Source organism: Hyperolius riggenbachi, chromosome 4 (genome assembly GCF_040937935.1).
Source record: "Hyperolius riggenbachi isolate aHypRig1 chromosome 4, aHypRig1.pri, whole genome shotgun sequence".
Lineage (NCBI taxonomy): Eukaryota > Metazoa > Chordata > Amphibia > Anura > Hyperoliidae > Hyperolius > Hyperolius riggenbachi.
Genome location: NC_090649.1, coordinates 166,199,236 through 166,211,375, shown reverse-complemented (window position 1 = coordinate 166,211,375; position 12,140 = coordinate 166,199,236). Strand labels below are relative to the sequence as shown.

General features: G+C 44.4%; 1 protein-coding gene across 3 annotated transcripts in view; it reads right to left on the bottom strand.

Annotated features, from left to right (window-relative positions):
* NMD3 (NMD3 ribosome export adaptor) overlaps window positions 1-12,140 on the bottom strand; it is a 93,671-nt gene that overhangs the window by 44,464 nt on the left and 37,067 nt on the right. For all 3 annotated transcript variants that reach the window (XM_068279282.1, XM_068279283.1, XM_068279284.1), the window contains 2 exons: window positions 10,484-10,580; window positions 2,810-2,927 (listed from right to left, as the gene is read on the bottom strand). In XM_068279282.1, coding sequence (XP_068135383.1) covers window positions 2,810-2,927; window positions 10,484-10,580 — 215 coding nt within the window. The remainder of the gene's footprint in view (window positions 1-2,809; window positions 2,928-10,483; window positions 10,581-12,140) is intronic.

Below are 12,140 nucleotides of genomic sequence, written 5' to 3'. Positions count from 1 at the left end.
AGTAGCGATGGTCAATTAGATGCAAATAATTTTAAGTTGATGCAGTGTTATGCACATTTTGTATGCAAATTTACACAGCTTGAAAATGGACCAATCAAATTTTATCTTAGCAAGATTTGATTGGTTCATTTTTAAAGGACTTCCGAGGCCAAAATTAATAAAATCACACTATACCTTTTTTTTTTGCAGAATCCACGGAGGACGTCCTGCCTGTCCTCCGCTCCGTTCCGCCATCAATGCAGGTCTTATCGTTCCCCTACGGCTCGGCCCGACCCCACCGAATGGGTCGCACGGATGCCACCTCTAATATGGCCTCCGCCTTGCTCCGCGGCTGCGCAGTACGCTTTGTTGCTAGCGCGACTGCGCAGCCTGTGTGCGCCCGCCCGACGTACGCTTGGGGAGCATGCCGGGACCTAGTACGCGGCAGGAGGCGGGCAATAGGCTGCGCAGTCGCGCTAGCGTCAAAGCGTACTGCGCAGCCGCGGAGCAAGGCGGCGGCCATATTAGAGGTGGCATCCATGCGACCCGTTCGGTGGGGTCGGGCCGAGCCGTAGGGGAATGATAAGACCTGCATTGATGGCGGAACGGAGCGGAGGACGGGCAGGACGTCCTCCGTGGATTCTGCAAAAAAAAGGTATAGTGTGATTTTCTTAATTTTGGCCTCGGAAGTCCTTTAAGCTGCATAACTTTGCATACAAAATCTTACACAAAACAGCCTGTTTTGCATACTTCCCTTTTATCTAAGACATTTTATAGAAATCAAAAATTCTTTATATAAAAAAATGTTAAAACATTTATGAGAAAACCATTAAAAAAAAAAAAAACAAAAAAAAAAAACTTACAGCTTTCTTTCAGAGAACAATTTTACCACAGTGCTTGTGTATATCGTGCCTGCCAGTGCATGTCATTCCTCTTATTGCCAGTCTCACAATGCCTCCTTTTATTTGTATTTTATAATGGAATCTGGATGCCACAGGTAACACACCTGCAAAATCTTTCCACATCATAACCTGAAATGCCCTCAAATAGGGCAACAGCTAGATGGCAGCTAGTGCAACAGTAAAAGGCCTAATTGTGCTTCTCTGTCTCCTGACATCAAGAAACACGGATCAGAGTTCCACACCACCCAGAGAATATTCCTGCCAGATGAAATCATTGCCTACAGATATTTGCTGTAGATAACACGCTAAAGTGTAAAAAACCCACATGATACTAAGCCAGCTGCTCTATTCCAGAAAGCTCAGTATGGGCCACTGAGGCGAAGCTTACATACTAAAGGAGAACTCCGAAGAAAGGAAAAAGACGAATTCATTCATACTATCGATGTAGCAGGATTTTAACCCCTAGATAGCCATTTTATGTTTAAAAAAAAGCTACATGCCAGTGCCAACCGTGTTTGAGTTGTGATTGTTAAATGTCTTGGCCAAATCTACATGTACCAAAGTCCACCTTAGTCAGTAGGGATTGACCGTAGACACGTAGTGTTGTCCCATCTTAGACATGTAGTGTTGTCCCACTGTAGACATTAGGCCATTGCTGTACATCAGTCATGTGAATATTAAAGAAGACCTGTAGTCAAAAATGAATAAAATTGCTTTTTTTTTACATTATGCATTCATAAGTTATTTAGTCAGTGTTTGTTAATCGTAAAATCTTTCCTCTCCCTGATTTACTTTCTGAAAATTGTCACAGCCAGCAACATCTTTAGTAATGCCAGGTGATCTGTGCGGAACGTTCTGTTTACTGAGAGTTCTTATGCCAGCAGAAAGGATCTCGGGTTCTCCCAGAATGCTTGGGGGTAATGTCATTCTGCACAATGAACAGCCTAGGCCAGGCTTTCTCAACCAGAGTTCCTTGAGGACTCTGCAGGGGTTCCTTGGCATTTTCCCCCATCGTGGGGGAAGTATAATAGAGCACATTATAATAGGGGGTACTGTAACAAGAAGCACTACATTGGTGGCTCAGGAGACGGTATAAGGAGTGGTAGTGTAATGGGGGGAGTGAAATAAACAGCTACACATACTGCAGGGGTCACACTTACTGGCTTTCGTACGCGTTTTCTGCACAGAAAAACTGACTTCAACTGAGAACTCATGTTAATCAATGAGCTAGGTCACACTTTAATGCAGATTTCGCATGCAGAAAGACATCTTGCGCAATTTGTCAGTTTTCTCTATAAATTACATTAGCTGTTGTAATGTAGAGGTCACATTTGTCTTTCAGTTTTCTGAAAAGTGTAGAAACTGAAAGACAAGTGTGACCCCTGCCTTAAAGACCATGCCTCGTCCAAAGTAAATGCAGGGGTTCCTCGAGACCAAAACTTGTTTGCAGGGGTTCCTTGAGAAGTTATTTGCAGGGTTCCTCCAGGGTACAAAGGTTGAGAAATGCTGGCCTAGGCTATGCCTCAGTGGAAGGGTGGGGCCAAATACTAATATACAGCAACAGCAATATATAGAGATCGGGAGTGTTTCTAGTGCTGAAACCAGCATAAAAGTGGGTATCCTGAATACATTACTGCATTCCACTATATGTCTTTACAGTGCCTCTTAAATGTATATCTGCACAGCCAGCCAGGGAAAATCTATTTACAGTATATTCAGCCTTTCATGATTGTTATTTAAACTTGAATGTGTTTTTTCTTTTTAAACAGTTACTGATCATTTCTGTCCAAGCAGCAGTTAATTTTTATTTTTTTGCATTCAGTAACGTTATGAGGAGATTAGATGGGAAATATGATTCTCATGTTTCTATGCATAAAGGCCCAATGTGAGCCTGGTGGCAGTATGAAATTGCTTCAAGTCACACTTACTCTGCAGAGTTTTAGGATCAATCAAGTGAATAGTGCTGGTCACCCGGATGCACACACAGATCTGGTTCATGTTGCCAAGGCTTTGAGCTAGCTTTGGTGAAAGGCAAACCACATTATCCTGTACAAAAAAATAAATGAAAAACAAAGTAAAAAAAAAAAAAAGTTAATATAAAATCAGCACAAATATGCTTAATGCTCATTTTCTACAATAATCTACTATGAACTGGTTTAAAAAAGGTATTTAAAGAGGATGTGTAAAGAAAAAAAAAAAAAAAGCCCCAGGAGGTACTCCTCTTGGGAGGGGGAAGCCTCTGGACCCTAATGAGGCTTCCCTCGTCCTCTTGTTACAGCGCTGTTAGCTGCTGAAAATCTGGGTGCTGGGCTCCAGGATCATAATTCTGTGTAGGCGCAGTAGCGGCTTTCGTCCAGGCTCAGGCAGAAATAGCGGAGCTCGTTTGGATTTGCTCTACTGCACAGGTGAGCGGTGTCTGCGTCTGCGCAGTCAAGCAGATCCAATCGGGTTCGGCTATTTCCGCCTGAACTAAAACCGCTTCTGTACATGCATGAGGCTCTCACAGGATTGTTTTGATCATGGAGCCAACCAGGGGAGCAAACAGCGCTGGAACAGAGGGATGGAGGACAACGGGGGAAGCCTCATTAGAATCCAGAGCCTTCCCCATCCTGAGGTAAGTATCCATCAGGAGCTTTTTTTTTTTTTTTTTCCTCTTCATATTCTTATATGTAACTCACTGGTTGGTCACATGCCTTTGTGGCATACAGATTCAAATATGTATGAAGGTGGCCACACACACGATACAATAAAATGAACCAATTTGACGGAAATTCGATGATTTAAAAAAAAATTATTTTCATTCGACTGAAAAATCTGATCAGATTTCCCGGTTTTTGGTTTTTTTTTTTCAATTTTTATTGATCCGGAATGTTGGAAATTTTTCTGAAGATGGTGTGTGTGTGTGTGTGTGTGTGTGTGTGTGTGTGTGTGTGTGTGTGTGTGTGTGTGTGTGTGTGTGTGTGTGTGTGTGTGTGTGTGTGTGTGTGTGTGTGTGTGTGTGTGTGTGTGTGTGTGTGTGTGTGTGTGTGTGTGTGTCAATTTATTAATATACACCCTCGCAATTTTCTCAGAGTTTACAAGCAATTTTTATCATAATTGGGGAAAAATTGAACGTGTGTGTGGTACATTGGTCATATTTTTGAAATGTTACAACCAGTCAGAAAAATTGATCGCAATTCTTAAATTGAAGAGATATTTTAAAAAGGTGTGGCCACCTTGAGCTAGATTTCCAGTTGAGATGTCACTCAATGACTTGCCCATGGATTTATAACTTTTATGTTATGTGTTTTTCCTGGACCTTTGGTTGATATTCTGTTCCTTTCCATTAAAGAAAACCTGAGGTGGGTTCTAAGAATGCTATCAGCACACAGAGGCTGGATCTGCATATACTGCCCAGCCTCTGTTGCTATCCCGATTCGCCCCTAAGCCCCTCCTGCGCTCTGCTACGCCCCCATAAATCACCCAGCCGTGCTGTCGACACACAGCGTGTCGCAGCCGGCTGTTTACCTCTGAACTGTCAGTCTCGCCTGCTCCCCAACCTCCTCCATAGCTCCAATACCCGCCTGCGTCCCTTCCCTCCCCGCTGATTGGAGGAAAAGAGGCGGGGAGCGGCAAGACTGACACTTACAGAAGTAAACAGCCAGCTGCGACACGCGTGCCGACAGCACGGCTGGGTGATTTATGGGGGCATAGCAGAGTGCAGGGGGAGGGGGGAAATCGGGATAGCAACAGAGGCTGGGCAGTATATGCAGACTCAGCCTCTGTGTGCTGATAACATTCTTAGAACCCACCTTGGATTCTCTTTAAAATGAAACTACCATAAAATATGGTACAAACTGTTTATTTCTGTGCAAGTGGGCAAACTTACAAATTTAGCAGGGGGATCAGATAATCATTTGCCCCCACTTGAGATAAATTATTAGAATCAACCTCATGGCAAACTATTTATGTTTCCAATAATCAAATACCGCTGCAAGTAATAGTGCTATATGGAAGAGGCATGAAAAGAGGTTCTCCTCTGGAATACGTTTTTTTAGTTTTTGTTTTGTTTTTTATTTTGTTTTTACCCCTCTCTGAATCATCTGGGTTTGTGCTGCTTTTTTTTTTTTAACTGACAAAACCCATTAAAAAAAAATAAAATAAAATAAAAAAAAAAGGCAAGCAAAGAATGTCGGGATTAGGGCAGTTTTTAGGCTAAAAAGCTCTCAGGGTGAAGGTTAAGGCTGGTTTCACATCAGGATGTTGCGTTTTAGGGGACGTTAACCACTTAATGGTTTTAGTACAGTATATCTACTCCCCTAAAAACTTCATCTAAGCCTCAGGGGAGTAAATATACGTACTCTGTCGAAATCGCCGCATTGCGCTCTCCTGCTTGCCCGTGCGTGCGATCCTGTGCTTGTTATCATTGTTTCCTGTTTTGCTTACTAAAAGCATGCGCAGTAAGCTAATGATTGAGGACATTTTGTGGCCAAATAGTAAAAATTACACCTACACCCAATTATTTTAATAAGGAGACCTACACATAATTTATAATTAACCCCTTACCTCCCACACTCTCCCATAAATACCCACATGAAACTTTTGCATTAAAAAAAAATTCAATTTCAAAAAACAAACAAACCAACCATAAATAGTTACTTTAGGGACTGAACTTTTTTAATATGTATGTCAAGAGGGTATATTACTATTTTTTAAATTATGGGCTTGTAAATAGTGATGGACGCAAAACTGAAAAAAATGTACCTTTATTTACAAATAAAATATTGGCACCATACATTGTGATAGGGACATAATTTAAACAGTGTTATAACCGGGACAAATGGGCAAATAAAATAGGTGGGTTTTAATTATGGTAGCATATATTATTTTAAAATTACTGCACAGAGAATTTAAATGTGTGCATTAAACACCAAGTGAACACCTGACACAACTGGCTGAGCAAATTTGGCCTTATTGGCTATTCATGAGGCAATGCTCATGCAAATATGCATTTGCTTTCGCATGCCAACTAATGCAGGGTCCATTGAACCAATGCCGCAAAGCGGTTTGCCCTGCGGGAATTAGTTCATGCTATACAGCACTATCCAGGAGCGCCTCGGGGAGGCTTCCCAATGCCCCCATACAACCGGGGGACCGCGGGGTCCCAGGCGCTCTCACTGCCTGGGAACCACAGCAGCACCCCGGAGGGGGGAGGCTGGGTGGCGCAGGCGGCCCCCCCAAGCGTGGCCAGCGCCGGGGAGAGCCATCCGCACCTTTCACCTCCCAATATTAAAAACAGGCACTTACCTTGACGTCCATTGCGTTCTGCTGCTGAGCATAGCTTGGGTGCAACACATTTGAAAAGGAAAGGAATGAAGCATGGGTCGCACCGAGCTTTGGAGCTCAGGGCTGGCTCACACACTGCACTCCAAGGGGGGTGGAGGACAGGCACTGACAGCCCACTCCAGGACTCACACTACCTGGAATGAGCCATCCGCCACCTGCCTCCTTGTAATTGAGCATATTTGCATTCTGTCCTTTGGAGGCAGGTGGTGGATGGCTTGCTCTATAAGTGGGCTGTCTGTGCCTGTCCTCCCCCCCCTTCTGGAGTGATGTGTGTGAGCCAGCCCTGAGCCCCACAGCTCGGGGTGACCCATGCGTCACTCCTTTCCCATGCAGTGCCCCGAGTCGATGCGCAGCAGCAGAACGCAATGGACGTTCAGGTAAGTGCCTGTTTTTAAATTTTTGGGAGATGGGTGCGGATGGCCCCCCCCCCCGGCGCCGGCCACGCTTGAGGGGGTCGTCTGCGCTACCCAGCCTCCACCTCCGGGGTGTTGCTGTGGTCCCTAGGCAGTGAGAGAGCCTGGGGCCCCACAGCCCCCCCGGTTGTATGGGGGCAATGGGAAGCCTCCCCGAGGCGCTCCTGGATAGTGCTGTATAGCATGAACTAATTCCCGCAGGGCAACCGCTTCGCGGTATTGGTTTTTGACCCTGCAAAGTTTGGCATGCGAAAGCAGATGCATTTCTGCATGAGCATGTCTCATGATAAGCCATTTTAGCCAGATTTGCACAGCTAGACTTGAAAGGGTTAAGCTTGGCGTAGAGCACGCATACATTTTCTTGTAATTGAGCATATTTGCATTCTGTCCTTTGGAGGCAGGTGGTGGATGGCTTGCTCTATAAGTGGGCTGTCTGTGCCTGTCCTCCCCCCCCTTCTGGAGTGATGTGTGTGAGCCAGCCCTGAGCCCCACAGCTCGGGGTGACCCATGCGTCACTCCTTTCCCATGCAGTGCCCCGAGTCGATGCGCAGCAGCAGAACGCAATGGACGTTCAGGTAAGTGCCTGTTTTTAAATTTTTGGGAGATGGGTGCGGATGGCCCCCCCCGGCGCCGGCCACGCTTGAGGGGGTCGTCTGCGCTACCCAGCCTCCACCTCCGGGGTGTTGCTGTGGTCCCTAGGCAGTGAGAGAGCCTGGGGCCCCACAGCCCCCCCGGTTGTATGGGGGCAATGGGAAGCCTCCCCGAGGCGCTCCTGGATAGTGCTGTATAGCATGAACTAATTCCCGCAGGGCAACCGCTTCGCGGTATTGGTTTTTGACCCTGCAAAGTTTGGCATGCGAAAGCAGATGCATTTCTGCATGAGCATGTCTCATGATAAGCCATTTTAGCCAGATTTGCACAGCTAGACTTGAAAGGGTTAAGCTTGGCGTAGAGCACGCATACATTTTCTTGTAATTGAGCTTATTTTAAAATTATAATGGCCAAAAACTGAGAAATATTTTTTTTTGTTTTTCTTAAAGAGAACGCGAGGTGGGTTTGAACAATGTGATCTGCATAGTGAGGCTGGATCTGCCTATACAGCCCAACCTCTGTTGCTATCCCAAACCCCCCTAAGGCCCCCCAGCACTCTGCAATCCCTCATAAATCACAGCCACGCTGCTGACAAACAGCTTGTCAGAGCTGGCAGTGTTTATCTCTATAGTGTCAGTCTGCTGCTCTCCCAGCCTCCTGCAGAACTCCAGTCCCCGCCTGCATCCCTTCCCTCCCTGCTGATTGGAGGGAAGGGACGGGGTAGGGACCGGAGCTATGCAGGAGGCGGGGGAGCAGCTGAGACTGACACTACAGATGTAAACACAGCTTCACAGCACGACTGATTTATGAGGGATTGCAGAGTGCAGGGGGACCTTAGTGGGGTTTGGGATAGCAACAGAGGCTGGGCAGTATAGACAGATCCAGCCTCTGTATGCAGATAACATTCTTTAAACACACCTCGGGTTCTCTTTAATATTCCCATTAAAATGCATTTCGAAAAAATAATTCTTAGCATAATGTACCACCCAAAGAAAGCCTAATTGGTGGGGAAAAATCAAGATATAGAGCATTTCGTTGTGATAGGTAAGGATAAAGTTATTGGCGAATGAATGGGAGGAGCGCTGAAATGTGAAAATTGCTTTGATGCATAAGATGAAAATACACTGAAGGCTGAAGTGGTTAAGGTCGCATAACGTGCCCCTAACGCAACGCCTGGTGCTCTCTGATGTGGACGTCAGAGTGAGCCGCGTTGTGCAGCTCACTCTGGCGTCCGTGATGCGCACTCTTGGACGCATGCGGCATCACGTGGTCCCGCCCAGCCAATCGCCGCTCCAGGAAGTAAACACTGCACGTCACTGAGTGCAGTGATTATTAGCTATGTGCCCGGCCGCTCTCTGCTCCTCCCCAACTTTACTGAGCATGTGCAAGCAGTCTAACGTGTAAAGTACTGCATGCAGTACGTTGTCTTATGGCGCAGCGTTACAATGTAACGCAACGTGGGCACTGTGAACAGCCCATTAATTTTTCATTGCTGTGCGGTGGGGTGCGTTACAGGCTGCGCTAACGTGCGCCTGTAACGTCCCACTGTGAAACCAGCCTTAAAAACCCAGTGCTGGCGGGTCATGTGATGACAAGTCACCACTGCAACCATGGAGACCGTGGTCTCTAGCAGGCGCATGTGTCCTGTAGCTGGATCCTGGAGAGGAGAGTAACTTCTCTCCTTCACCTACCTACACAACTTCACATTGGCTGCCCATAAAAACAAGCCTGGTGGAGGTTGTGGAAGATTAAGATCTATTGGAAAACTAAGCCATTGGATTGAACCAGAATCCCTTCTAAACTAAAGCAGGTAAAAACAAAAAAACAAACACACAAATAAAAAGATTTTTGTCAAGTGCGTAGAGAGGCTGGTACAACTGGTATTGCTTGCTTAAATGGAAAGAAACATGGCAGTGTCCATATCCCTTCTCACTCCAGTTGTCCTTTAATGTGCTTGATTATTATACACTGCACAGCATCCGATTGCAATAAAATCTAGCAGTCTGTTCTGAAGATGATCAATTCTAGACATTCAGTGAAATCACACCTAAAATTTCTGAAATATACTATTGCAAATGCTTTTTTTTTAATATATATAAATTACAGCAAAAACACAATATTAAAAACAGGTTTATGGCAAGTCAGTTTTCCGATGATGTTCCCCTCAAATCTTTTAAAGCTTTTATTGAACGTCAGACATGTCCCACCTGCCCAGGGCTGAATGAACTCAACTGTGTATAAACATTTAGGCTGGTTTCACAGTGAGACGTTAAAGTCCCACGTTACAGCAGCCAGTTACGCAGCCTAACTCAGCACTGTAAAATCAATTGTGCTGTTCACAGTGCCCACGTTGGGTTACATAGTAACGCAGCACGTTTAAACAAAGTGCTGCATGCTGTACGTTATACTGGGCTAAGCCACGTTAGACTGTTTGCACATGCTCAGTAATGTTGGAGGAGGTCTCCCCTCCTCCTCTGCAGCCAGCCACATGGCTAATTAATATTCACTGCACTGCAGAGACTCCTGGTAGGACTGTAGTGTTGTCCGGATCATGAACGAATCGTTCATTTGATCCGGATCTTTTTTGTGAGTCGAATCATCCGGATCACCACAATGAAAGATTCGGTTCACAGTGGATGTCTGTCTGGAAGAAACAGGAACATACAGAATGTACAGTGCAGGGAAAGTCCTGTCCTGCTAGTTATTTCACCCAGTCTGCTTCCCTAGTAAAATGATTAAAATGATTCAAATGATTCGGTTCAAAGATCCAGATCTTTTCAATGATCCGATTCAAATGATCTGAATCCTTAAAAAGATCCGGACTTCCTATCACTAACCTGGAGCGGCCGCTTTGAGAGCTGCAGAACGCAGCTCAATCTGACATCCAACTTCAACATCACCATGCGTTGCGTTAGGGGCACTTTATGCGACCATAACGTCCCCTAAAACGCAACGTCTTGGGGTGAAAGTAGCCTTAGTCGATAGTAGTGAGAAATTATGTACACAGGTATTGGTGCTTTGAGTCCGCCAGGAGAAAAAGCGCGATATAAGTATGTGTTTGTCTGTTTGTATTAAGAATAAAAAAGAAAAAAGTAATGCAGCATGTCCCTGTGGCTTCTCTTCCACATTTTCTATAAGCATAACTACACAGTCTGAAAATCATCTACAGACCCAGCCTACCTCCATTTAGTCCACAGATAATGGCATCTAGCATATGTGCAACACAGTGTTTACATAAAAACATTCACTGTGCAGATCAGAATCATCACTAACCTTACATATTGGAACAATTTCCACAGAAAAGGTGCTTTTATAATTGTATGTGTTTGAATGGATGTCATGAGAGATGAGACGCTGCGATGCTTTAGATCTAGAAAACAAGACGACAAAAAAAATTACATCAGTTCCAAAATATTAAAGCATACCTGAATGGACATTTGACAAGATAAACATAGGCATGCATAGTACTATTCCTACGTAAAACTTTTCCTAAGTCCCTTTCAGCTTACTTGTACTGCAATAGTTAAAAAACTTGGAGCCATTATCTATGAAAATTATTCCGGTCAAGTTCAGCCCAGTTTCCCGAAAAGCAAATAGAAGGCAAAAACACATTTAGGATTTTAGTGCTGAAAAGCACACAGGGTCAATACTTCTGTCTGTCTGTTTTGCAGCTAAATGAAGCAGATTTTGCATCAAGCTGTCCTGGCTGCTGTTTAGAATTCAATCTTAAAAATGAGCCCTTAAAAATGGAAAATAATTTGAGACTCAGCTTTGTCGTCAATATTCTATTTACCATCAGTAAAACACATACAATTTATTACTGTAACTCAGTTTATCTTCACTTCAAGTTTGTTTTGAACGGATTGCTTCAAACCAGAATATTGCTAAAGTAATCCCTCTGTTTCAGGCCTGGAACCCACTAGGTGCACTTTTCTGTTCACTTTGTGATTTGAAAAGCTCTTGCTAATAATGTAATGCTATGGGTGTGATCCCACATGAGATGCGATTTTATAAAAATCCCCCATAGCATTGCACTAGCAAGAGCTTTTTCAAATCGCTTGCGCTTAGAAAAGGCTGCTAGTGGGTTTGAGCCCTTAGACTAGTATGAAAAGTTACTGGTTCTCAGATCTGGCCTTTAAGTCCAAGTAGAGACCGGACCAAGGGACGGACAGGTGAGAGTACTTTCTCATTGGTTACTGAATCAAACACTGCTAGCGACGTGCTCCCAATACGCCACCGGCCGCCCCAATTGAGCGATTTTTGTTCATAAATCACTTGATCGGTCAATTGTTCAGGCCAACTACTGCACAGATTTCTCACGCAATTCCATCAGGGTGATTGAATAGGCCATATATTGACAGGAAAAATCAATGAGTGTACGGCCTGCTTAAATCCTATACCACATCACAGACTCTCCGGGCAACCAATCGCTTGTATATTTAACGAAGGAGCTGTTCATTTGTGTGGCCAACAAAAACCACAACCAGCGTCCATGTTTCAGCTCTTTCAGCAGCAAGAGATTAGTGAAAGTTGGGAATGTACCAATGTTCCTACAACATGCAAGCAGGAGAAGGGTGGTGTCTTAACTCCAGCTGCTTTTCATCCCTAAATACACGTGATGAGTTGCCCGATGGGTTTGTGATTAGTGCGAGTCATCTGTTTGTTTATTCTTAATTTGTTTCTTTCAAGCTGGGTTCACACTTAAAGTAGACCCAAACTAAAAATACAAGATTTCAGAAATAAAATCTATTTTCTAAATTATAATAAATAGCAGCCTTTTTTCAGCTGCATGATGACAAATATAAAATATTTTACATTTATTGGAGGAACCCCTCCCCTTCCTTTCATATTGACAGGACAGAATCCGGCAAAATGCTGGAGTAGGAGGTGTCCAGCAAAGCAGGAATTGCTAATGGATGCCACCTGTATA